The following is a 27,166-nucleotide window of genomic DNA, read 5'->3' on the forward strand; positions in this document are numbered from 1 at the left end:
ATAATAATAATAATAATAATAATTCGTATTAAAAGTTACAGCATAGATTTATATCTATATAAACATCTATTTTACATGCAGTCTTTACAAAAAGAACAACTTAGATATTCGATTCATAATATTCTACATTTTGTTTGAATTTAATGGGCTTTCTTGGTCGTTTCCGTTCTGTTAAATTCACGATGGAACTTTTGATAAATGTATTCGACGTTCATTGTCCCTTTACTGCGTTCTTTGATATGCAAATAAATGTGAACTGTGTTAATTGAAGACATTGTTGGATTAGAGTTGTTCTAATTCTTGTTCCGAATAATATCCTATTATTTGACGATAGTCCTCTCAGCGAGTCAAATATATAATTAATTGCACTTACATTTCCTTTGAAACATCTCAGTTCTATTTGTATATTTTATATGATCATATAATAAAATGTATATGTTTACGTGTATATATGTGTGGGTTTATAACGCTTTAAAATTATTCCTGCCTCGTAACACACATACGTGACGAAGTATATTTTGCTTAATGGACTCTGATTACATGGATGATCACGCGTTATTTGCATTTAGTATATTTATACCAATTTACACTTTGTGTATATACGCGTGATGTATATGAAACATATTTTAAATAACAAGTAAAAAGGTGTTATGTGCTTTAAAATATCTATATAAATGAAAAAATGGATTCAACTTTAGTTAAAAACCAATATACAATTTACGTCTAATAAATGCAGGTACCGTCGTTATATTAAACCAAACGTATATATATATATATATATATATATATATATATATATATAATGTATTACTATAAAAATCCGCGTATATTTTACATTGTACAAGATATCTGACATTTTTCTAACCATTTTCAACGTATTTTATACAACGACAATTAAAAAAAAAAAAAAAATGTTATACGAACAGGGTCATTTTTAGCTGGTACCATTGGCCCGGAAAATCTCAGACACCTTGTATATTCATTTATAAATTTCCTAATAATCAATAAGCTACGATTAAATTGTTCGTTAACAATTTGCATGCCCAATACAGGCAATAATAAATCCATTTAGAAACAAAATTAATTCAATGTCTGACGTGATCCAAATTTTGATCATGTATATATATTATCACATATAAAGATATTTAAAAAAAAAGACACACATCTATAATAATTCTGAATATATTAAACAGTCTTTTCTATCGATTTGGTAAACAAACAAATTTAAAATAAAATTTTTCTTTTTTCTCACTCACAACTTTTCTAAAGAAAAGTAATTTTAAACAACAAAATTCAAATATATTCATTAATGTAATGTGTAATGAATGATATATGACTATGCGTGTTGTACGTGTATATCTACAGAAGCTTTTAAAATGATATTCCAAAATTCTATTATATAAATTTAAAACATTTTTGTTTATCGTGAGGTATTCTTGTTTTAAACAATATTGAATCAGCACGATATTGTGTATTTAAAAGTGGCATGTATCCAAATACCTAAAAGATATCAAAATATAATGATACAAAATTAAAATAATGTTTGTTCTAATATTTTAAGAAAACATTTACCTGAGAAAAGAAATTAATGCACTTGTGTCTTTCTTGAAAATGTGTATCATCTTCCGACAGTGAAACAGGACAACCAGGACACCTAAACGTCCATCGAGATGTTACCTGAATCAAAAATAAAATTTATAAAATAAAGTTTTACCCCCTTTTTTTTGTATTAGAAAAATAATTTGTTTATTGTTTTACCTTAACAGGTGGTTTCCTAGTAATATGAGATATTAAAAAGTTCATAGCTATATCTTCGCAGTTCATATACTCGTCGACCTTATCTCGTATTGCTTGTGGCAACCAATACGTATACAAATATGTATAATGTTTGTGTATAAAAGCAGCACCTGTTAAAACCATTGACAATTCGCAAGAATAATTGGAATTGTAATTCCATGCATTATGGAAATTTGGATCCCATGCATGAAATCTACCAGGAAAGCCAACAACTCGATCCCTGTGTTCTCTCCACACCCTAAAAAAAAAAAAAATAAAAATAATAATATAAAATATAATTTATTTTTAAATAAATAAATGACGTACCTAAAACCAAACATAATTTCATCATGTCTGAGATGAGCATCATCGTCAATGGATAAAACAGCTTCAGTTTCAATCGCATCAAATGGAAGAAATCTATTGTTTAAACTATTTCTTGAAGCTTTGATTACCTGTGTTTCAAATAAATAGAAAATTTACGGTAATAAATAGATGTTTTTAAAACTTGTATTAAATGATATTAAAACTTACATGTATAGGAACTCCAATATCTGGCCATTTCAAATCTTCTACGGGTGGTTTAGGACTATTCCATACGACAAGAACTTTATTCAAGTATGGCAAACCATAAAGTCTCGCTAATGAATTAATTAAAACTTGTTCTCTTTCGTAAGTGAGCATAACTATAGTAAATTGTTCCCTAGGATAATTTCCACCTAAAGCTTCGCTAAATTCTTTACCTGCACCACCAGAACCTTTGCCGATCGGTCTAAATCCCGTATCAGATCCTATCGTTTAAAAGTAATCAAATTGTTATTTCAAAACATTTGAATAACCATCTTTAAGGTTTATTTTATTCACCCAAGAATTTGGCATCACTAGGTAATATCGTGTCGAATGGTAATTGCGGATAAAGATTGAAAGGATTCATCCAATCGTTCCAAATTTCATGGCCTTGTATTAACATTGTTGTATAATTTCTTTTAAAAGAAGGTGAGGCATATGGTGGTTCTAAAGGACCCAAACTTTCTTCTGCTTCTGGTTCAGCTATTGTAGTATCAGCTTTTAAAGGCTTTGGAATAGAAGACAAAAAATATAATAGATTAATACAATGAAAAAAAAAAAATTAATTAATAAAATAAATGATGTTTTTTTACCACAAAGCTTTCATTAAAGACACTTGGACTAGCAGCTTGCGGTGCAGGTAACGGAGGTATACCGAGTCTGTCTCTAACAGTTGCGATAATAGAATCTACAACAGCTTGAGCGGTGCTTAAATAATGTTCCCATATTAATCTACCTTGTCTGCGCATTGTTAATAAATCGCTGTCTGGTATAGCACGCAAGAAAAAGTGCATTTCCGTTACTCTAGCCTGTGTAAAATAATTTGCTACTTATTAATTTAATTAAAAAAAAACAAAAAAACAAAAAACAAAAAGAGGAAGAATATTTATAATTCCTATTTTTATTATATTCTTACTTTGGGTAAAAAAATAATTGCTTTACGCCAAGCAATGACTTCGTTATAACTAAGTAAAATTTGATCACCACCTAAAATAACTGGTATTGCTCCAGATCTTAAGGCTTCGTATAATCGTGCCTGTATAGAAGACGTGGTTATCAAAGAAGAGTCGGTTGGTGCTAAAATCAAAGCAAATGTAGATTCCTTTAATATAGATCTTCTTGAAGAATCAGTTCCACAGAGAGACCAATCAAGCACTTCAACGGTTTTCCTTTCTTCCGATGCTGGTATACATTCAAATTGGATGAAAAATTTATCCAGAGTAGTTCCACTACTCATATCCTTTAAATGTTGTATAATAAAGGTATCTAAATTATTTTCATCCATATTCAATTTTTCCAAGTCTACTTCTGTATCGTTATTCTGAATGAATGTAGTAAAAGGACTCTTGGAACCTTTCATCTCTCCTTGAAATGATAATAAATATTTTCTCCTTGCAGGTAACATCTGCGCACAATCTTGCCAAACATCACCACCAGGTGGACCCAAAATTGGAGGAATGATTAAATCAAAACCTTCGCGAAATTGATTTCTATAAAAAGTTGATTGGACTATTATGGCCCTGCTGGTATTTTTTTTAACAGAAATACTTCCAGAATTAACCGATAAATCTCTACGTGCAAGATTTAACAATATATGGTTTCTACCATCCCCTCCCCAATATGGAAGATCATATAATTTATTAACATCCATTGCTCTCCAAAATTTGGGATAACCTTTTGATTGCATTGACAACGCTTCTCCAATTAAAACCACATAAATACATGCTTCTGCAGGATTTCTTGTAAGATGCGGATTGTAACCTAATAAAGGAAAATACATGAATCAAAATATATCTATATATAAGGTAGACAAATATAATATTATTTACCTAAAGTCTGTTTAATAGTTGTCTTTAAAAAACCATCAACATCCCATCCTGCGTTGACTACAGAAAATTGATCAGGATCATACAAATATACTGGAAAACCACTGGTCAATGCACATCGACTGTGATCAAAACAATTATACATTCTACATGATCTTGGATCGGTACTAGCTAATGTTTCAGGAATAACTGTTCTTAATATTCTTTTGGGTGGTGCTAATTCAGGTGTATTTCTTTCAACAGCTTCTCTTTGTGCTACTTGCGCTTGTTCTACACTAATCTTTAGTCTATCGAGATCTCTTTGTTGATGCAACAAATCTTGTCTCAAACCTTCTATTCTTTGCGTCAAACCAGTAAATTCAACTTGTAGCCTATGTCTTTTGGCACCCAATTCTCTGAGTTCATTAGTTACTGATGCTTTGATGCGTAACAGCTCTTCTATTCTCATTTTTAATTCTGATGCCTTCATAGAAGTAAATTCTTCAAAAACTTCTAACGAAGAATACGTACGATAAATATCTGCATCTGAAGAAACAGATTCTACCTAAAAAAAAAAAAAACAAAGAAATACAAATAAAAAACATGTATACGTTAACACATGTAAATAATATAATAATAAATGTTAAAACATTGATGAATATAAAATACCTCTGATAAATAATAATGTGTAAGTAATGGCACAATAAAAAGAATTGTGCAAGCTAATATTATAATTTTGGATAGTTTGATTTGTGCTATCCAGTTAAAAAAATCCCTTCCTGAACCATTTTGATGAGATGGTACATTAATGGTTGTGTTCAATGTTTTTTCCAACATCCTGAATTTATGTTGATATAAACTTTTGTTCATAATTGTTTAAATATCACTGTTGTACAAATGTTATGCATTATCCTTATATATACCTGTTGGGATAAAAAATAATACAAGTATAAAATACACATAAATCACAATCATTATTATTTAAGAAAAGAAATACAAATATACTTACCTAATATCACTAAATTGAGATTCTAAAAGTGTGGTCACGTGTGGAATATCATTATCTTATTCATAATAGAAAAAATTGACGAATATTAAATGACAATCATTAACATTGTCATCCAAGTCCACTTAACAATATCATAGCTCCTCAAAATATTCATAGTATCATTAAGCTAATTAAACATAGATATAGATAAATATTATCTTTATGAAATTTTTTCATAATTTATACTTTTAGAAAAAATATCACTGTATATATTATTGTATATATTATATACTTTAAGTAATGAGAAAGAAAAAGAAAGAAAGAGAATATTAGACAAAAATTAAAAGAAACTTATTGAACTTATTGATCTTGAAATGTCAATTAAAATCTGATGAGATAAGCACTACAAATTTTTAGGAAACATGTTTACACATCACTTTAAATAGTATAGGGTAATATGCAGAAACTTACTGTACAGTAGTTGTTCCTTTATGGATTATATGTGACATATACATGTATATAAGAGTATCTGTATGTGATCACTACTATAAAACTCGTTAGAGCATGAATTACGTATGATATATCAAGAGAGAAGGAAACAAGTAACAAATACGAATTTACTTAACCTCATACAGCTATTGTCACGTGATCATTGTTACTATACATACTATCCTAACCAAAATAAATATATACATTTAAATAACCTTTTACTAATTTTATAGTAAATGGTTATTTAAATGTATATATTTATTTAACACTTAATTAAAGCTAAATATATAACCGTATTGAATGGAAGGATTGATGAGCGAAAAAAGATGGCGAATTTTCAAACGCCAATAAATTTCGCGCCACTTACACACAACCAAAAAATGTTTTCGCAATAACATCAAATGGCATCAAAAAATAAATATTTAAATAAACAAATATTTAAACGGTAATAATGTGTTATATACCCATTAACAATATTGTTTTTCTTGTATGTAATTTAAAAAAATAATAATCGTATCGAACAGAAAGCTTGATGAACGAAAAGTAAAATGGCGAATTTTCAAATGCTAATAAATTTCCCGCTGTTCTCGAATTACTAAAAAATATTTTGCCAGTAACGTCGGATGGCTCTGTTAACATAACGCATTATATATATTTTCAGAACGGTACAGGGGTTTTTCTTCATATTCTCCACAAAATATGCGCATGTTCATGTCAAGTATAGTGCGAAAGGAATAATATTTTGGCTTTCGGGGGCCTAAAATTAGCTAAAATGGTAAGCCTTGAAACGATTCTTCAATGCTTATTAGAATTAATAGAATATTCATAAATAATTTGTTATGAACTTTATATAGTTAATTATCTAACAATTTATCTATTCTCTTTAGTTTAAAAAGAAAATAACCTATTTCTAATCGATGTCAATAATAATTTTGGTTCATAATGAAATATAAGAATCCAATGTACAATTTACAATAAGATGATAAATTCTTAATTTGATCTTTTTCTTCTTTTAATGTTTAAGAAAATATTTCTAATTTGATGTATTTTTATCTTATATGTATATGTTGGAAATTTTGTTAAGTCAGCATTTCTAAAAGAACATTTTGATTATTTATATAAGTTTATGAGAAAAATAATGTTTATATATCTATTGAATTGAAGTATTGTTTGACACGATGAACTAATTTCTAAACTCGTTCTACAATCTATGTCATTTAACTGTGTATGTGTGTATGAAATATTTTTGTTGTTTTTAAAATGATCATTCATGCTCTACTTAAAAGTTATAATGTCGTTATTTTTATTGCAGCATAGATTAAAATTTTCACAAAGAGACAAAGTCAAGAAATTCATAACATTTACACAAACTGGTGAACAAACTGCTATTTATTGTTTAACGCAGAACGATTGGAAATTAGACCTGGCAAGCGATAATTATTTTCAAAATCCTGAAGCTTATTACAAGGAACCGAAAAATTCGGTAGATAAAAAGAAATTAGAGATATTGTTTAGTAGATATCAAGGTAATATATTATTGATTGTTTTCTCTTTTAATAACTTATATGTATTGGCTTGTAAAAGGATCATTTATTTATATACACTCTTGTTTGTTTTATTTATTTTGACAGATCCAAATGAACCGGATAAAATAACTGCAGATGGTATAATGAAATTTTTGGATGATTTAGGATTAAGTCCAGAAAGCAGATTAGTTTTAATTATCGCATGGAAATTCAGAGCGGAAACTCAATGTGAATTTACCAAGGATGAGTTTATGAACGGCATGGTGGATTTAGGGTATAAATCAAATTCATTTAATTTTAATTATAATCCATTTGTGATCTATCAATTATAATAAATCTATAAACTCTTAGTAATTAAACTATCATTCTAAAATAAACTTGTGAATATTTTTTTTTGATTTTCAGAGTAGACAGTATAGATAAATTAAAAGCACGGTTTAATAGTTTAGAGAATGAAATAAGAGATTCGCAAAAGTTTAAAGATTTTTATCAGTTTACATTTAACTATGCTAAAAATCCAGGACAGAAGGGCTTGGACCTTGACATGGCAATTGCTTATTGGAATATTGTCTTGGATGATAAATTTAAATATCTAGAATTATGGTGTCAATTTCTTCAAGTAAGGCACATTATCTTTTATTACAAAATATTCGTTTAAAATAGTAAGTTTAATGTATTGTGTGATATATTTAACCGTTTGAGTCCCAAACAGCACAATTGTGCTGTTCAGATTTCTTGTCGGAAAGTACCACATTACTGAAATACAATATGTAATTGTTACATGGTCGAAATGCTTGGCATTCATTGAAATGATTTTTTTTTTTTTTTAAATCACTGGGACTCTAATGGTCAAGAAAAGAAATACAATGTGTTAATAATTTACACAGAGATGTTGTTGCAGGAACATCATAAGCGATCGATTCCAAAGGATACATGGAATTTACTATTAGATTTTGCGCTTATGATTAATCCTGACATGAGTAATTATGACGAAGAAGGAGCATGGCCAGTATTGATTGATGATTTCGTAGAATGGGCACAACCTCGAGTTCGTCAGTCTCTCTAACATCCTTTCGATATAACTTCTTCCGATATAAAGAGCTTTATTTATTTGATTACACAGGCAAATAATATTAAAATAATATTTGAGTATATAATATATATCCTTGATAAAACATGACATTACTTTTGTATAGTATATATCTATAATTTTAAAGAGACAGAAATCGAGTACGTTAATTAACGTATACTGCTGCAAGCTTTAACGTGAATTATTAAATTTTAAGTTTCTTATATAACTTATTTCAAAACGCATTAATTGATTTATTGAAAAAAAAAAGAAAAAAAAAACAACAAAGAATCAGAGATACAAAGATATTTTTCTATATCATTTTGTATAGAATACGCATTCTAGATTATATCAAATTTTGGTATATTTTATTTGTGCTCTACATATCGTTGTTCTCTCAATTAAATAACGTGAAGTAGATTGAAAAAAAAAGAAGCTTTTAATTGTTAATATACTGTACAAAGTAATATGTTTATCTAGGATCACTAATAGCATTAAGTGATGACGAGACTCAATTACCAAAGGTATTTGCAAGTATATTTCTGAATATAAATTGGTGTGTTCCTTTAGGAAGGGAATCGGGCTTAAAAAGCAACAAATTATAAGAGAGAGTCTAGTTAATTGTTTTCTGTAGATAGTATTTGCTAGATATTGCGTTGTTGAGAATTGTTATCAAATGGAACAGCTACACTTCTATGCTATTCTTGTAATTATATACACGCGAATAACAAAACAAAAAAAGAAAACAAATACAAAAACAAAAAAAAACAGAAAAAAGCACACACAAAGAGAGAAAAAAAAATGTGTATTGTGAACAAAAATATCTTGGCACAGTTATACTTATATACATTGAATTTTTCCTATCCAATAATTTTGGAACGACATAGAACATGTAAAAGAAAACAAAAAAAAGAAGAAGAAATTTAGACTACATATAGAAATTTAGTTATCTTTTTATTTAAAGATATATTTAAAAAAAAAAAAAGAAAAATTTGTGATCATTAATTAATAGATTTTGATTTATCGTTCTATTTAAATATAATATATTTAATATAGATGAGTTTTTACAAACTTAATGTTGTATGTATAAATTGGATAATGATTGTAACTATTTTCAACTTTATCTGATATAAGAAAAATTATTCAGAGCATATATATATTATATATATATGATTAAGAAGAATTATAATAAAGTAATATATTTAAAGCAACTTCGCAATGAAGAAAAGGTGGTGCGATTATAGAAGTTAATCAAATTTGAAATATCTCGCGTCGTCCACAATTTCAGATTTTTCAGATATATTTTATAAAGCTACTTAGTTAGATGGAAAGAAAGAAAGAAAGAAAGAAAAAAAAACATAAATTTCAAATATACATGTGTAATTATTGTAAGAAAAAAATCTAATTATATTATAATTAGAATGAAATTTGCACAGAGCTAAAAAAAAAAAAAGAAAAAAAAAAGAACAGTTTCATGGAAATATGTATATTGCATGATATTCGTATAAAATGCATAACACTACTAAAAAATTAATTTTGAAGATGCCCAATAATTACTTTTTTAGTAGTCTCATGATTATATTATATAGATTGACATGATTGATTAATACTAATAATAATCTAAGAATTTTAAGGACAAAAGATAAATAAAATAAAAGAAAGAAAAAAATATAAAAAAAAGGAAGAAGAAAAATGTAAATATTGTAAATAAATATCAATCTCTTAAATCTATTTTATTTTAGTTTATCTCATCCGATTAAAATAAAGAATTTTCAGTAATCGCTAATATGAGATTTATTTGATATATCACTTCCTCTTTTGGTAGATAGAAAATAGTTTTCAATAAATAAATAAATTATGATCTTTCTGTGTGCGTGCGTATTTTATGTACATGTATAATTTTGCGTATCAAATGATTTTTTTTTTGTTTTTTTTTTTTTCTGTATCATGTAAAATAATTATTCTTCAAAACAACTGTTACACTTGCATACATTTTCTGGATATAAAAAAGCCAATTCATATTGATAGGATTGCATATTGTAACAATTATTCACGATTTCATGATTATACCAATCGCACAAAGATTCCAATTTATCGATCGATGTCTGTGTGAATTTACAAGTGCATATTACTTCGTTGTTAAAAGTTAAATTCATTTTGAAACTTGTGTAAGAATTATTTCTTACCTGCGCGACGACTAATCCACGATTAGGATGTTTTACAGTACTATGTCCATGAGAATCAAATAAAATAACCTGAGAATAAAAAGTTACATAATATTGATGATGATGATGATTAAACAATGAAAATATATAAAAGTTCATACCTTGTATGTTATTTCTTGAAATATGAAAAGTACTGTACGACCACATGTTATAAGCAACATGAATAAATTAGTTGACAGAGGGTCTTTATACCAATCAATTAAAAAGCTTTTTATGTTTGTATATAAACTTGTTTCAATTTTTTCATGAAAAACATGAAATTTCTGTTCGATAAAAAAAAAAAGAAAAATCAATTTTTGTCAAAATAACTTTACTTTTGTTTAAGTAAGAAAATAAATATAAGCGCTGATATAAATAAATAAAGAAATAAATCAGAAGATTAGATTGCTTCTATTTTAAATAAATATATTTGTTATACCCATTCTTTTAACATAGTTAGACTTCTGCCACCATATTTTAAAGCCTCTTCTGTATTGAGATACGGATGAGGAATAAGTTTTTGACTTATGATCCATGCATGCGTTGCATTACCCTCTACCATTGCTTCGGCCATAATAACGGATAATTCTGGACAAGTATCTACATTGTTAATTAATATGTTCCCTTGAGATACACGTTGTGCCACAAGAAGACATATCAATGTACATGCTTCGCTTACTGTTAAGTATAAGTATTATTTTTATTAAATAATTTATATTTTTCTCTTTATATATTAATGTTTATATGTGAAATATAAAATAATGATTGTTATTACTTCCTTGTCCCGGTGGATAACGACTCTGCGAAAATTCAGGATGGTACCAATACAAGTTGACTTCATTGTTATAAGTATCTTTTACAAATGTAGGAAAATAATGGCTAAATAATGGTGGCAGAGTCATAACTTTTATAAAACTATTCTTTCCATTAATTTAGCGTCCGAAAGCATTTTTTTTGTAAGACTTAAATTTAATATTTTTTAATGAGAAATTTAGGATTTTTAGGCATTTTGATAACTAGACATAATGAAGTTAGTTAAATGATACATTCAGATTGTTTCGTGAAAAACAATGACGGTAAATATACTTATCAAAATAAAAATAAAAATTACATAATATTAGATTTTAAGCATATGTAACTGTACTTCATAAAAAAATTCTTATTTATATATAAACATGTATATGTTATTGTTAAAGGTAATTTAAAGAAAGGCAATGCATGCCGTGTAGAAGTAAAGAGAAAATTTAAGATGCGCGCGCAGAAGTAAAGAGAAAATGTAAGGTGCGCGCGCACAACTGACATGCGCAGAAGAGACAAGATAAGGTGCGTGCGCTCAATGACATGCGTAGAAGAGAAATGAGGTGCGCGCGCATAATGACATGCGCAGAAGAGAAAAAACGATGATTTTAGTTCAGTTTAGTGGTTATCTCGGATGTGTCCTTATCTAGTGTGTTTACAATACGTTCTTGTAAGTAGAGATTAAAGTTTGTGGTTAGTGTGATGTCATTTATTTAATTTAATTAATCAAAATCGACGCTCTTAATTAATCTAATTAATTGTAATATTAAAATTATCAAAATAAGTAAATTTATTTTATACGAAATTTAGATTTTCATTATTACTTTTATTTATCTGGATAATCCAGTTATTTCATAAAAATGGTACAATTTTTCTCAAAGAAACATTCGAGTTATTATATTTCAAATACTTGTCATCTATTTATATCAGAAAGAAAAGAAGAGAGGGTGAGTAAGTAACATTTATAATTACTATATGTCATATAATTCTGATAAAGAAAAACCTTATATTAATCTTTTGTATTTTTTTGTTTATACTATAAACTCCTCTCCTCTTTTTATTTATTTTTAATCATATTTTTATATTCTATAGTGGACATTTTCATGACCGATTCATTATAACATATTTATCAATACATTAATTTATCATAATAAATAATGAAATATAAGTCAAAAAAGATTCCAGCAAATAATATTTGTTATACTTTTGCAATGACAATTTAACTATTTGAATTTATGCAATATCCATCTAAAATGACATTAAATAAAACCAAAAAATATTACGTATCGTTATATCATATAAATAAACTATTTGAGCTTTGCAATGGTATAATGAAATGTTTTTATTTTAAGAAATAATATATAATAAGTTAGATTTCTGTAAATAATTATATTAAATTACATTGTCGTGTTTGTCTTATTTTTTATTTTTTTTATTTTTATTCTTCTTTTTTTTTATCTTTTCATAAAATAAAGTCTGTACTTTACGTTATATAGTCTGAATTAATTAATGCAATTTTTCAATCATTCAGCTACCAATATGACGTAATAAGTGCCTTTAAAATGCAGTCTCAAAGTATATAATTGTTTCCAACGTTGAACGTATTGAGTCCACTTTATATTATATCGCAATAAAAATTTATATTTATTTATTTATTTTTTTTTTTTTTAAATATAATCAAATATTTTGCTAAGATCTTCTCTCACGCATAAAATTTAATTTTATAATATTAATTAACATTAATAAGAAAAATGTTTGATATATATATAATTATTGCTATATTATATTCGTATAAGCAGAAAAATGATTTATAGTTAGTTTTTGACAGCTTGCGTTTATTATATACGTTGGTATGAATAAGACTCATATTTTTTTTATTATTTTTTTTTTATATATAAGAGTTTAGTGTATTTTAATTATTTCTCTAAATCATTATTAATATTATTATTAATATTATTATTATTTTTGTTTGTTTTCTTTTTTGTCTATGAATAAAATAATATTTTTCTAAATGTATTTTACATTTGTATGACACAATAATGCCATATATCTCATTATAGTGCGATTAAAAACTCTTCTAGAGAATTTGTTTTCTCTTATTACGATGTTAGTCAACAATTGTGTTAAATCTGAAAAGAATTCACGATTTGTTCGTCAATATCCTAAAAAGAAAGATTTGTCATATATTAAAATATATGAAATCTTGAGAAAATTGTAATATACGTATCTACGTATCTTAAAATATTTTGTAAAAAAAAATGATCCTTTTACCGTAATATATTATTATAATATTTAATGTTACTCACTATTGATCAAAATGTCCTATATGTTGTTGGATAACGCGTTGGTATGCTTGTGATTAGATGACGGGACCAATAATTCCAGCCCAAAACCCTTGTGATTTCTATACACTTTTCATCTATTTCTTTGAGTGGTTTCTCTTCGTAGAAACGTGTCAGTAATTTCAAATAACGTCCATAATGATTGTTAATATGTGCATGCCACAATGATAATATAAGCACCTAAATAAAAATAGAGAATAACAATATTATTCAACCCTTTATACTATGATGTAATGTACAGAACTTCATGCCACATATGATACTTCTTATAATGAACCTATAAAATTCATTACAAATAAGATACATGTTTCTTATATTACAATGCAAAGTAAGCTTTTAATTTATTATAAAAGAAAATGTTACCTTGGTGTCAGTTGGTTCTGCAAATTTCTGTACTTCTTGCCAAATGTTTGTAACACCTACAAGTAAATGCTCAAGAGGACCATTAACTTCGCCTTGACTTTTACCATGAACATATAGTCGTGCCAATGCACAACCCTTCTTCACTAATGCTTCTATTAATATATTCTTTTGTTTATCCATAGTTGCTTTTATTTTGGCAGCATCAGGTCGTTGATCAGTCTTTAGGCCATAATAGGCTAATAATTTATCCTGATCAATATTTGTAATAACAATATCAGCAACGGCTAGTATTTGATTGGCAAGAGCAATCGAAACTTCTGATATATCATCATGAGGTAGATGACGACGTGCTTCAGGTGAATCCAAGGATGTCAACATGGCAGTGTGTATAGGCAAATGATCAGAGAATATGTTCTTCAATTCTCCATACAATAAGTTTGCATATTCACCTGGTTCTGTATTATAAAAAAATATTTATATGATAAACATTCAAAAAAAAAAACAATTAAACACATGTAATTAATATTAGATACATTATATAAAATAACATTTAATTAATTCATTTCTTTTTATTTTATTTTTTTATTTTTTATATCTGCAATATATATATGTGAAATAATTATTAACAAATTAAGAATATAAAAATATTAAAATTCACTTTTTTAAACAAATATAATATATGAAATTAAGGAAATAAACATATAAATAATAATAGGACTTTATATAACTCAACTCAATTCAATTCAACTCAACATGCAAAAAATGTGTTTGTAAAATGAGAATGTAACCATTTATATCATAGGTTATTTAAATACGACAGGAATTTAAAATTAAATTTCAAAAAGAACATACCACAATATATTGTAATAACTTACTTATGGATGGTGCTATATGAAGAATGAAAACCGAGAAAACAAATATAAATGTCGATGAATGATATAAAAACATAACCGACGACTATTATAAAAAGCTAATATTTATACAATTGTATATCATGTAAAAAAACCAAAAAAATATGAAATTACCAAGTTTTGCAAGCCATGTGCATTTTAAATCTCGTAATGCTTCGGTATATTCATCCCATTTAGTAGTTTTTTCCTTGTCTGATTTAGACGTACAATTATTTTGTTTTTTGGTTGGTTCAGACAATACGTATTTAAATGTATGAGTATCTACTTTCTTATCGTTCTCATCTTTACAAAGTGTAATTGTACCTTGTAAATAACTACCAAGAGTAGCACCTTTGGATAGCCTTGAAAAAAAAACACACACACACAAGAAATATTATTTCAATATAAATATTATAAAATTATTTTATATAAATTATTATAGTATACCATAGATAAATACCAAGCAAGAAATCATTAGCAAATGTATTGAAAAGCTTTAGGATAAAAAGCACGTGTATGAAAATATGATAGAAAAATGCAGAAAGCAATTGATGAAATATTTTGTTATATACTATCATCAAAAGATTTGATATTAATGTAAGCTTCTCGTTAAGATATTTTTCTTTTTATCAAACTGATAATATTTTTCCTTATCAAATTTCTGAGATCAAAATTTATATATATATATATATATATAAAAAAAAACTCTTTTACATGTGTTTAAACAAATTTATACTCAATCGGTTACGACGATATCGACAAACAACAGTTGTATGTTTTTTTATTTTTTTATTTCATGTGTATTTAACTGTTCAAACATGTTCGTGCAGCGAAACTATGTATTATGAGTCAGGGATATACAACAAGCGTTACTTGGCTATAAAAAATTGTTAAGCGATCAAATTGTTATTTATTTTAATAAGCTATTTGTTTTATTGTTTTTTTTTTTTTTTTAGTTTGTTCGCATATATCCTTAACTCGTTTTGAAGCGTAATGCCAATTTTGCGAAGAAGAAGAGTTAATTAAAATAAAAGATTATTAACTCACTTGTTTTCTGTGCTGCATTGAAAGATGAAAAAGAAGAAAGTTATATCTTAGTTTAATAACGTAAAATAATATTTTTTTTTTTTTTTAAAGAGAAACTCGATTTTTTTTTATATATATATATCAAGTATCAAGATCGACTGTAAAGAAAACAAATTAGCAAAAACTAGGATTGTCAAAAAATGAATATTACATTCACTTATTCGAGAGAAAATTATCAGCCTGTACGTTTGAAAAAAAAAAAAATTGATAATACGTGAAACAATAAATAAAAGTGATTATTTAAATAAATATTTGATCTCGGATACTTGATCTTTTTTTTTTTTTTTCTTTTTTTTCTTGCTGTAGAATTTTTATAAAATATGTGTAGGTGTGTGTATACAGAATCTCATCGATGCAAACGTTTGCGTATAAATTTATGCATATATATATATAATGTAAAACCTTTTTATAATACGTAACGAGCTAGTCTCAATGATATTTTTTTTTTCTATTTTCTAATCGTCAACATTGCATAAGAAAAAAAAAAAAAGAAAAAATGAAAAAATTATAATTGCTTCGTACTTAACTATTACGTAAAAATGAATAGAATGTAAATACCTACTTGTTTTCGTTAGATATAGGTGCAACGTATAACGGGAAAATATGTCCAGGTGGAATAGATGCTGCAACCATTTTTTTTCCACCGATCAAAGCTTGAGTTTGACTAGCATAAACGTCAAGGGTTATTGGATTATTGAGTTTTTGACTCAAGAGCAATGGCATTTCTGTTAATCTGTCCAATAATTCTTTCTTTTCATGACGAACATGCATCTTAATTGTATAATCGCCTTTTTCCAATTTTTGAATGGTGTACTATAATCATAATAATATTTTTCTATATAATAGAATTTGTCTTTATATTTTAACACATTTATTAAACTTACCTTAGATGGGTATGCATCACCGCAAGCAATTAATTGTTTGTTGGAATCATAAATCATCCACATTTGACTTTCATATTCACTCTCATACAGCAAATCACTAAGCAACGCAGCATTGGGTGTAACTTCAGTTGCTTTTGCTGAATGGAATGTGTATGTTAATTGCAATTCATATATTTGTCTTGCAGGTGGAATAACGTCACGAGCTCGTAATGGAAGTATTTTAGAATCCGATGGTCTAAGATCACAGAGTTAAATATATAGTTACGGCAATGAAATATCATTGCACACACGTATAAACAACAATATTTATAATACACATGATTAATAAATATATATATATATATATATAATGTCACACCATACTTTAAAATTTGTACAGATGATTTAAGTGTAACACATGGTACAACTTCTTCGATTCTCATTGAACTTCGTAGTTCTAAGCGATTAATACCATCGCCTGATTGCATCGTTAAGTTACCATTTATTATACGAAGACCATGAAACTCAATTGTGTAATCTATCGATACGTCCCCTAAATTTGCCCAATATTTAGCAAGTACAACTTCTACGATTAAACCACCCTAAAAATTAAAAAAACATATCAATATTGTTAATGCACTTAAGAAAATGGTCTCAATAAATTTAAGAAGCGTATTAATAATAGGATAAAAAAATAAATACATATATTCATAATACCTCAACAGCAAATGGTTGTACACATTCCGATTGGGGTGTAACTCCTATCATTTTGTTAAGTTCAAGCGTTTTACAAGCTAATCGTGGTTTCAATTGGATACTATGAAATATGAATCTACTATTTTTGTCCTTGTCTGTACTCTTTATCTTGAGGACTGTAATAGAAAGTTGAATGAACATCATTTTTTTTTTTTTTTTTTTTTTTTTTTAATTGAGTTATCGCTATTATAATTTGAAATTTAATTTACCTGCCCACGTGGCATCTTCAGGAACGAGGATAAAATGACGCTGGATTGTATTTGATTTAAATAAAACATTTGTGTATGTTAGATCAGGGAGAAGGGCAGCTTTTGGCAGTACCATTGGTTGCACTACGGTGATAGGAATTTGGAACACTGGGCCTTTTGCAATATTGGTTACATCATAAGCTCTAATGCTGCAATTTTTATCATGCAAAATATAATATATAGTATATGTTTCATCAGATCAATATTTCATAATTATACATAATTTTATATATTTATTACCAAAAAAAAACAATAAGAAAGAAAAATGTATTAATTTCTCACCTTGCAGCATGAACACCTTCTGGCAAAGAAGAGCCATCAATATTAATTGCAAAAGAACGAGGCATATGCATAAGGTCAAGATGCGTTGGAAACTTGACCCAAGATGCCTCGCATACCAAGGTCAATTTTAAATTAAACTCAATCTTACGTTGTGGATCTATAAAATATCATTAACGTTAACAAAAATTGTGTAATTTAAATTAGATTAAAAAAAAAAAAATAAGTATGACAAAATTATACCAGTATTTTCGCTATCAAGAAATACTGGTTCAACGGTAACAGAATAATCTTTTGGACGATCAATAACCCCAATTCTCATGTGAATTCCTTTAGAATTATTTGTGCCACAATTGACTGCAAATCTGACATCTCTTTCTGGTGCATCATTATAAGTAACAAGATTATCAAAAGCACGTTCAACTTGTAATAAACCTGAACCTTGTGCAAATGGATCCAAATTTGATATGTATAAAGCAGTATTTTCAAGAGCCCTTTTTATACTGTACGGAGAATATGGGCAACCCTTAGCAAGAAGTCCAGATATAAGTAATGCTGTAATATATAGAAAAAAGAAATTTATTTATATATATAATTTTACATATTTATATAAAAAAAAAAACAATAAAAGTATATTTTAATTGTACATACCAATTGCACCAGTAACATGTGGACTAGCCATACTTGTACCATTCATAAGTTGACTTTTTCTTAACGTGAAATTAGGAACACTAGTAATAGCTCCACCAGGAGCACATACAGTAACACCAACACCACCATCTATCATGGGCCCACGAGAAGACCATGTATATGGCATACCAGGCATTTTTTCTCTTAAAGAATATTCAGCCACCATCATATCAGGTGAAACATAAGCACCAACACTAATAATACTGTTTGAACTGATGTCAGGTGGTGTTCCTATAATGGTACAATTAAAGAACATAAATTTGTGTGTCTATTATTTAAATATAATAGACACACAAATTTAATACAGTAGGAGGTTTTTCTTTTCGTACCAATAGTACATAATGCTGGCCCAAGATTTCCAGCAGATGCAACCCACGTAATAGCATATTTATCGATTACTTCATTCATTAATCTTCCTATTCGTCCTGTGTTAGACCAATGCGCGTGTTCACCATAACTCATATTTATAACATGAACTTTTTCTTTACGTTGCATGATGTATATCATTGCCCTTACTATAGCTGTTCCTGTTTCCATAGTACCTATACGCCCATCTCCAACTGTTAATGAAATTATTTGAGCACCTGGCGCTACGCCATTTAATTCTGGATTTTCAGGAAAATAAGCTGCTGCGATTGAAGCTACATGAGTTCCATGACTTGCTGAAATATATATATATATATATATTATATAATAAATGAAATTTATATTTTACAGAAAATAATGATTATATCAAATAAAAAGAAATCAAAGAGATCGATTACTTACAACACAAACTAACTATTTCAAGAGTATTTCCTTCATCGTGGACATTAATGGTAACGTTTAATTGATCTTCTTTTGTTAAAGGTGCATACTCTTTCGTCACAGAATATTCTCCGAGATAAACACCAGATTCCAAGTCACCTTCTTCTGAAGTATCAATGCATGCTCTGTAACATGCATATATATATATACACATATATACATCAAAATACATTTAAATATAAATTCTTCTAATTAATTTAAAAATGTAATTACCTCCAAACGTTGCCATCGAAGAATACAACTACGTCATATACAGGTCCAGAATCAGAATATTTTTTTTCTGCATTGGTGAGTACTTCAACTCTGGCTTCCAATTCCTCTTTCTCCAATTTTTCTTCCCCACCATTGCTTGATTTGGAATTTTTTGCTTCGAATTCCTATAAGATAATAAAATCTATTATTTGTTGTTCAATATAAAAATTAAAAACATGCACACAAAACAACGGCTGTTACATTGCAGCAGTCCAATTTCTCTATCAAAAAACATATTATATAATGCGATCAATAGCTTTACATCACTTCAAACTGCCAAATATAAATAGCATTAGACACCGATCACTGTAGCTTGTTGTGAAATAGCCGGCCTAATTACATGGTTCAACATACAACACTATCTTTGGATCACATGGTCTACAATTCTAATTGCAATCATGGTTCATTATATCTGTTATTTATAATTTATGAAATAATATTGTAATCTTATCAATCGTTATAAAAATCTAATTTATGTTAATGATTGTAAAATAATACATATTTATTTAAAACAATAGTTTTGTTGACATTCTCAATGCAAATTAATTATTAATTAATATCTATTATTATTATTATTATTATTATAGAAAAAAAATAAAATAAATATTACTTGTAACTGTCTAGAAGCTTCGGCAAGGGCAGCTTTTTGTCCATCATCCCATAGGTTTTTCTTACGTTCGGCAGTAATTCTGTCTTTTAATTTACCAGGATATAATGAATATAAATTTTTTACACCAATATGATATTCATTGCTAGGATTGACCCAATTTGAAGGGACCTTTAAATAAAAACTTGAAATATATCATAATTTTCATTAAAAAAAAAAAAACACACATTCTAATATAAGACCTAATTAAATACCTTTAATTTACGACCTGTGATACCAATTATATATCCATCCGGAGCCTGGACAACTTTGCTTGTATCAACGTCACCAGCACCACTACAGTCAAATCTTTCAATTACTTTTGTTTTTCCATCCGGAGTTACCTAAAATTAATCGTTGTATTTGTACACTCTCATTACCTATATATTGCACACACACACACACACAAATAAAAAATTGTTCAATCATTCAAACTGAAAACAAACAAATGAAGAAAAGAATTTTTTGATAAAGTATGTGACCTTGAGATGGAAATGTGATATTAATAAATAAACGACACGCATAGTTAAAATTAAGGTTAATATAAAAATGCAAACAATGACTTTGCACGATAAAAGTTCAATGCTAAAAAAAATCGTTTGACTACTACTAATAATAATAATAAAAGTTAATATATTAAAACAAGTCTTTGAAAGATCTTGGTAATTAAAAAAAAAAAAAAAAAAGAAATGTATAAAAAATTGATTATAAAAGATAAAAAAAATCAATCTTGAAATGAAGAAAAATAAAAAGTAAAAAGATTCATTTATATAGATACCAATCATATACAACAAAGAAGGAGCAACGGAAGTGGGCAAGTAACATTATCAAGATAATCAAATTAAAGAGATAAGAATTTGATGATATTTCTTTAAAAATATAATTAAATAATAAACAAATAAAAATTAAATCTAATATGATATAAAAACTACAATTTGGTTGGAGAAAAAGCGTCTAAATGAGGCGTGCCTACGTGTGTTGACTGTTTCTCACCTGCAAACCCGGTGCTCCAGGATCGACACCAGAATCGAGAATAGCTATGACGACGCCTTTTCCATCGTATTCGGGATATTTATTGAGAAATTGTGTGACACCTGTTTCTTTTTTAGGCAGTAGGCCCCACACAGGAAAATTACAGTCAATGATGTCTGCCATGTTTCAAATACCACTGCCACCGTGAGTTCAGAAAAACCACTTGAGATGTTTCCTTTGTACTATCACTGCCTTTATATATCAATCAAAAAATAGGTTCTGCGCTTGCGTGTACTAACACGAAGCAGTATGGACGGACAGACGAGAACACACGGGAAATGTTTTCACTGTTTTTTGAGGTTAACTTATCGACTCAAGGTACGATATCAATTTTACATGCATTAATTATTTTTAACAAGGATTTTTAATTAAATTCATTTATTCGAATTATTAAACTTTTCATTTATTCATCGATACATTTGCATTTAACGACTTTAGTTTAATTATAATAGAAAAATTACTAATACGAACGAAATGTATTTAATATTACTTCATCTAACGGTATGCAGATGGCAGCACCTGTGCTACGTCAATAATCACGTAGTAGTGGTATAACAGTAATACCATGATCCTTCGACCAAACTGTTGTGTACGTACGTGTGTACGTGCGTGCATTGCGCGTCGTTAACTACTTTTGAGGTTATGTTCGGTTTTCGAGTAGTGTTTTGAAAAATGCACGATCCACCTACGATTTCTCTGTTTCGCGTAGGAAAACATATCGATGTAGTGGCACTCCGATTAGTATAGTGATCAAAATATATTGAAGTGCGACATGTGCAATACTAAAGCATGCTTTTCACCCAGAGAAAGATGAAGCAGATTGCTCTTTCCATCATTTGTGTTGTTTTAGGTATGTTTTATAATGTTAATTTTTATATCTAATAAATGACAATAAATATCGTTAAACAATCGATGATATTTCAGATCGTTCGATTCGATACGATCGAGAGTAACATTTATCGCGTTATTTAATTTTATTTCTTGATAATTTATTTCTTTTTCAATATCGTGAAATAAATATGCTCGTTTATATGATATAATCGCATAATTAATTATTCTCATGATCATACGATTAGAATGATTAAGTATGCACGAACTAGTAAAAAATAATGCTTACGCAAGCTACGATCCCGTTAATGTCAATGACAAATATAATAATAAATCTTATTTTCTTTCTTTGAATTTATTATTTCTTAATAAAATACTTATAATGAGTCTAGAAAAATATAATTAAATAATCGATTAAATAAACGAGTATTATAGAAGAAATTGTTATTAAAGTTCGTTCGATTTGTTTTTTTTCTTTGGTTCAATGTTATCGTAACGACAGATCAACACGAATTTATTTTCAATATGTTTTATTCATAGACGTACTATCTATAAGCGGATTCATGCATATATATCATTAATTATATATGTATATATGAATGAATTAAATTAAATTTGTATATTAAACGTTAGCAAGTATTATATTTAAAAAAAAATGAATAACAAATTTTTCTATCGATTAACTTCGCGTGGAAAATTTTTATTGAATTTATATGATAGAGTTTGATTTTATAATAATTTGATAAATTACTGTTTATACATTTGCGATAAATATAATTTTAAAACGTTTCGAAAATAAACATGACGATAATTTAGACAATCAACGACTCGTCTATGTTTTGGCGCGAAAATACGAAATATTGAATTGCTTAATATAATCTCTGTGCTTTAAATTTAACTTTTCGCAAGATTAAATTTATCACTTTTTACAATTAAATTTACCTATTGTTATAAAAAAAAAAGAAAAAAAGAAAAAAAGAAATAAAATCCTTGTAGTTTTAGGATTCTACAAAAGTTTAGTGAATACAGAAGAGGAGGAAAATTTTCTTACGGTTCGTCAAAATGGTAACAAGGTAGAACGTAGTAAATTTCCAAACAACGAAAATGATAACAATTTGATAAAAGACAAAATGGAAAATGAAAAAGAAGATAGTATTAAACTTACCCTTATTAATGACGATATCAAGGACATCGAGGAAGCTAAGATTCGTATAAGCGAACTCGAAGGTAAATTACGTTACCTCGAAGCTAAAATCGAGAATCGCGTGCCGAAGAATTTTCCTACGGTTAAGTTCCTCAATTATAAGAATCGAAAAAGGATATTGGTTACTGGTGGAGCTGGTTTCGTTGGTTCCCATTTGGTCGATCGTTTGATGTTAGCCGGTCACGAAGTTATAGTTGTAGATAATTTTTTTACCGGACGCAAAAGAAACGTTGAACATTGGGTTGGCCATGAAAATTTTGAATTGGTTCATCACGACATCGTCAGACCATTGTATTTGGAAGTCGATGAAATCTATCATCTTGCTAGTCCTGCTAGTCCACCTCATTACATGTTGAATCCAGTTAAAACGATTAAAACTAATACATTGGGTACTATTAATATGTTAGGTATGTATGCATTTAGTATATTACAGTAGAAACGAGTCTTACGACTTTATTAAAAGGAATATATGTGCATGTAATATATGTTGGAAAAAAACAACAATTTCAGGACTCGCCAAGCGAGTTGGCGCACGTGTATTAATCGCAAGTACGTCCGAAGTTTATGGGGATCCTAACGAGCATCCGCAGACGGAAACTTACTGGGGTCACGTTAATCCTATCGGTAGGTTTTTCTCATATATTAAATAATTTAATGGTATATCGGAAATTATATAAAAACAAAAAAATGTACTTACTTAGAAATAAAAATAACTATGAAACAATATATTCATTATCTTTTTATCTTGAAATATTTCAATTATAAATTACAATCAAAATATGACACAATTTTCAAGGATCAATTTTGTAAATTTCCAGTCTGAGTATCATTCCTTATTAGAAAGATGATGAGTTTATTTGAAATTGTTTTTTACGTAATATATCCATTCAGGTCCAAGAGCGTGTTATGACGAAGGAAAAAGAGTAGCTGAAACGTTAAGTTACGCCTACATGAGACAAGAAGGTGTGTCAGTACGAGTAGCACGAATTTTTAATACTTTTGGTCCAAGAATGCACATGAACGATGGAAGAGTCGTATCGAATTTTATTCTCCAAGCATTGCAAAACGATTCGATCACCATTTATGGTAATGGAAAGCAAACAAGGTCTTTTCAGTACGTCACAGATTTGGTAGATGGATTGGTTGCCTTGATGGCTTCTAATTACACCTTACCCGTAAATATAGGCAATCCGGTTGAACATACCATCGAAGGTACGAGAAATCTTCTAATGCTAACAAGAACGAACAAAAAAAAGAAAAATTAGAATTACTAGAAAATTAACATGTTTGTTTTATTTCTTTCGAATGTTTACAGAATTCGCGTTTATTATAAAGGATTTGGTCGGTGGTACGAGTAAAATAGTTGAATTAGCCGCAGTAGAAGACGATCCTCAAAGAAGAAGGCCTGATATTAGCAGAGCAAAAAAATATTTAAATTGGCAACCAAAAGTTCCTTTAGCCGAGGGTTTGAAAAAGACGATCATGTATTTCGCGAAAGAATTGCAAAGAACGATGCACTCTCAAAAGGATAGTATTAAACATTCGTCATATAAAAATGATCATGATATAATAGATCATCTTTAAAAATAAACAAAAATAAAAAATAAAATAATAATAATAAAAATCAAATGATATTTGTTCTCATCTATGTTTTACATGTGTAAAACCCATCATTATCAAGTGACACGAGTTTAAAGTCACTGAGTCATGGACCACTATGTGCCAAAACATTTAGTCCCGTCCAATTTTTGGATTGTACGAAAGATGAATATGTTTATTGACACATTAATTAATCACTAATTAATGACGAATTCTTAATAATATGGAATTGTGATTTCTAATACTACTAACAATAAGATTTTAACGGGGATTCGGTTAGATTTAATTAAATATTGTTTTATTGTTAGAAATGAACAATTTATTGTCTCTAATAATTTTTATTTATTAATATTAAAATATCAAACAAAATTTCAACATATGTGTAAGCGTCTTGAATTACCTAAGTAAATTAACGAACTTACATTAATTGTGTTCTCAAATGTCAATAATATACAACACAACGCTTAAAAAACGATATGCTACGCGATACTAGTCCCATCGATTTTTTTTTGGGGTACATATTATATATATACTTATATACACTTTTAATAATACAGTTATCATAATGAATTATCATGTGATAAATAATGCATACAAACTGCTGCTGCTGCTTATTTGACTTATTTATTAACAAAATAATAGAAAAGTATAATATACATATATGTAAAATATTACATTGATTATTCTTTCATTCTTATTCTTCTGATTGTTCTAAGCACGCGATAAAATCATTTTTATATTAACATTATAATTCTATTGTCGTATGTATGATATATATGTGATATATTCATATGTACACATATCTATATACACAAACACACACATACATATATATGTATATATATATGTATGAAGCATAAATCAAAATTTGAAGTACCTTCTGAAAGATATTAAATGTCATGTTGAAAATACAGATGGATAATATTTTCTTTAAACAGGACATTAATGTCTTTAAACGATGTTACCGTGGGTCTTGATTTTTACGATTAGAAATGGCGAGACTGTAAAATGCAACAGTAAAGGAAAAACTGGGAAAGTAATTTTATACGTTAAGTATAATTGTATATCGATGGAATAAAAAAGAAAAAAAAGAAGTATAATCGCAGTAAAACTGTAACAAACAAACAGAAATAAACCAACCATCATCTGTTTCCGTTTGCCATTATCTACACATAATAATTTATTATCATAATGATAAATAATTAGTAGAACAGAGATAAAAATAAGGAAAAAAAAGTGTGTAAAGAAATAGCTGTATTAATTAATTTATTGTTTTATATATATATATATATAATTATTGTGAAAATTGTAGAAATATTATTTTCATCAATTGTTAATTTGGATACTTTTAGTAATATTAATTCATACTAATTAAATACTACTAATTAGTACTTGTATATACATTTATTCAAAAAACTATATATATATTTCTCATGTTTGCGTTGTAATTTTGATTTAATACGTAATATGTTTTATCTGTACGATAATAACTAGAAAAATTGCTTAAAAAAAGGGAGAGGGGAAAGATAGAAAACTTTTTCCCTTATGTTTTTTCTACATATACACACGTTTATAAAATATTATACGAGAATATTCAAATATGAGAGGAAGAAAAAAAATGCAAGGTGTGACTAGTCTTCGTAAAAAAAAGAAAAAAAAAATCAATAAAATGTTTCAGTGATCTTAATAAATCATTGTATGTATCCACACATATAACATAGATTCCTTATTTTTGTTTATAAATCCTATAGATAATAACATTAAAAAAAAAAAAAAAAAAAAAAAAAAAAAAACAAGACCAAACGAATATTCAAAATTTCGCGATATAATTTTAACAATTAATTATCTTTTTCCAGTATTATCAAAAACATGTAAACAAGTTTTCTGAGCTTGTATGTAGTTTGCAAATTTGCGATAAGAAAAGAAAATAATTTATTTGATAAATTATCAAAAAAAAAAACAATAATGTTTAACAATAAAGGACCGCCTACAAAAAAAAAATGTTTATCCAAGTAATGAATATTCTTTAAGCAATTGAATAGTAATCTCGGTATAATGA

The 27,166-nt window shown here is 27.6% G+C and overlaps 5 protein-coding genes across 11 annotated transcripts; 2 read left to right on the forward strand and 3 right to left on the reverse strand.

Annotated features, from left to right (window-relative positions):
- Positions 1–28: 28 nt before the first annotated feature.
- LOC107064679 (exostosin like glycosyltransferase 3) lies at positions 29–5,764 on the reverse strand. 3 transcript variants are annotated; one of them, XM_015317655.2, is made up of 12 exons: positions 5,608–5,764; positions 5,158–5,323; positions 4,818–5,071; positions 4,173–4,713; positions 3,260–4,104; positions 2,937–3,152; positions 2,641–2,851; positions 2,311–2,567; positions 2,104–2,231; positions 1,759–2,035; positions 1,573–1,677; positions 29–1,500 (listed from the first exon to the last, which is right to left on the reverse strand). In XM_015317655.2, the coding sequence occupies exons 3-12, from the start codon at positions 5,016–5,018 to the stop codon at positions 1,396–1,398; spliced, it is 2,886 nt and encodes a 961-aa protein (XP_015173141.2). In that variant the 5' UTR covers positions 5,019–5,071; positions 5,158–5,323; positions 5,608–5,764; the 3' UTR covers positions 29–1,395. The 3 variants fall into 3 exon arrangements, with proteins under 3 accessions (XP_015173141.2, XP_089027308.1, XP_089027307.1); XM_089171182.1 differs by having other exon boundaries at positions 5,154–5,323; XM_089171181.1 differs by lacking the exon at positions 5,608–5,764 and having other exon boundaries at positions 5,158–5,572.
- Positions 5,765–6,240: 476 nt separating this feature from the next.
- On the forward strand, positions 6,241–8,970 carry SCCRO (defective in cullin neddylation 1 domain containing SCCRO). Of its 2 annotated transcripts, none has more exons than XM_015317658.2 (5): positions 6,241–6,400; positions 6,938–7,151; positions 7,257–7,425; positions 7,557–7,770; positions 8,053–8,970. In XM_015317658.2, exons 1-5 carry the CDS (start codon positions 6,398–6,400, stop codon positions 8,215–8,217), a joined length of 765 nt encoding a protein of 254 aa, XP_015173144.1. In that variant the 5' UTR covers positions 6,241–6,397; the 3' UTR covers positions 8,218–8,970. The 2 variants fall into 2 exon arrangements, with proteins under 2 accessions (XP_015173144.1, XP_015173145.1); XM_015317659.2 differs by having other exon boundaries at positions 7,557–7,813; positions 8,053–8,111.
- Positions 8,484–11,326, reverse strand: LOC107064683 (uncharacterized). The gene is given in 4 exon segments (XM_089171185.1): positions 8,484–10,541; positions 10,544–10,708; positions 10,864–11,102; positions 11,200–11,326. Coding segments are annotated over 4 exon segments (894 nt in total). The 3' UTR covers positions 8,484–10,178.
- A 701-nt stretch (positions 11,327–12,027) lies between these two features.
- LOC107064678 (tripeptidyl-peptidase 2) lies at positions 12,028–21,599 on the reverse strand. Of its 3 annotated transcripts, none has more exons than XM_089171180.1 (19): positions 21,438–21,599; positions 20,660–20,788; positions 20,409–20,576; positions 19,760–19,923; positions 19,508–19,671; positions 19,069–19,401; positions 18,701–18,970; positions 18,293–18,604; positions 18,053–18,209; positions 17,732–17,919; positions 17,484–17,638; positions 17,151–17,368; positions 16,788–17,022; positions 16,466–16,716; positions 15,865–15,876; positions 14,953–15,179; positions 13,928–14,382; positions 13,529–13,744; positions 12,028–13,351 (listed from the first exon to the last, which is right to left on the reverse strand). In XM_089171180.1, exons 1-18 carry the CDS (start codon positions 21,597–21,599, stop codon positions 13,535–13,537), a joined length of 3,810 nt encoding a protein of 1,269 aa, XP_089027306.1. In that variant the 3' UTR covers positions 12,028–13,351; positions 13,529–13,534. The 3 variants fall into 3 exon arrangements, with proteins under 3 accessions (XP_089027306.1, XP_015173138.1, XP_015173140.1); XM_015317652.2 differs by having other exon boundaries at positions 12,028–13,384; XM_015317654.2 differs by lacking the exon at positions 15,865–15,876 and having other exon boundaries at positions 12,028–13,384.
- Uxs (UDP-xylose synthase) lies at positions 21,504–26,777 on the forward strand. Of its 2 annotated transcripts, XM_015317657.2 has the most exons (7): positions 21,504–21,620; positions 21,693–21,794; positions 21,986–22,326; positions 23,301–23,915; positions 24,019–24,132; positions 24,400–24,720; positions 24,824–26,777. In XM_015317657.2, exons 3-7 carry the CDS (start codon positions 22,266–22,268, stop codon positions 25,090–25,092), a joined length of 1,380 nt encoding a protein of 459 aa, XP_015173143.1. In that variant the 5' UTR covers positions 21,504–21,620; positions 21,693–21,794; positions 21,986–22,265; the 3' UTR covers positions 25,093–26,777. The 2 variants fall into 2 exon arrangements, with proteins under 2 accessions (XP_015173143.1, XP_089027309.1); XM_089171183.1 differs by lacking the exon at positions 21,504–21,620 and having other exon boundaries at positions 21,713–22,326.
- The last annotated feature ends 389 nt before the right edge of the window (positions 26,778–27,166 follow it).

The sequence above is a fragment of the Polistes dominula genome, unplaced genomic scaffold, assembly GCF_049000335.1.
Source record: "Polistes dominula isolate Pdom_NZ unplaced genomic scaffold, Pdom_raw_medaka contig_31, whole genome shotgun sequence".
NCBI lineage: Eukaryota > Metazoa > Arthropoda > Insecta > Hymenoptera > Vespidae > Polistes > Polistes dominula.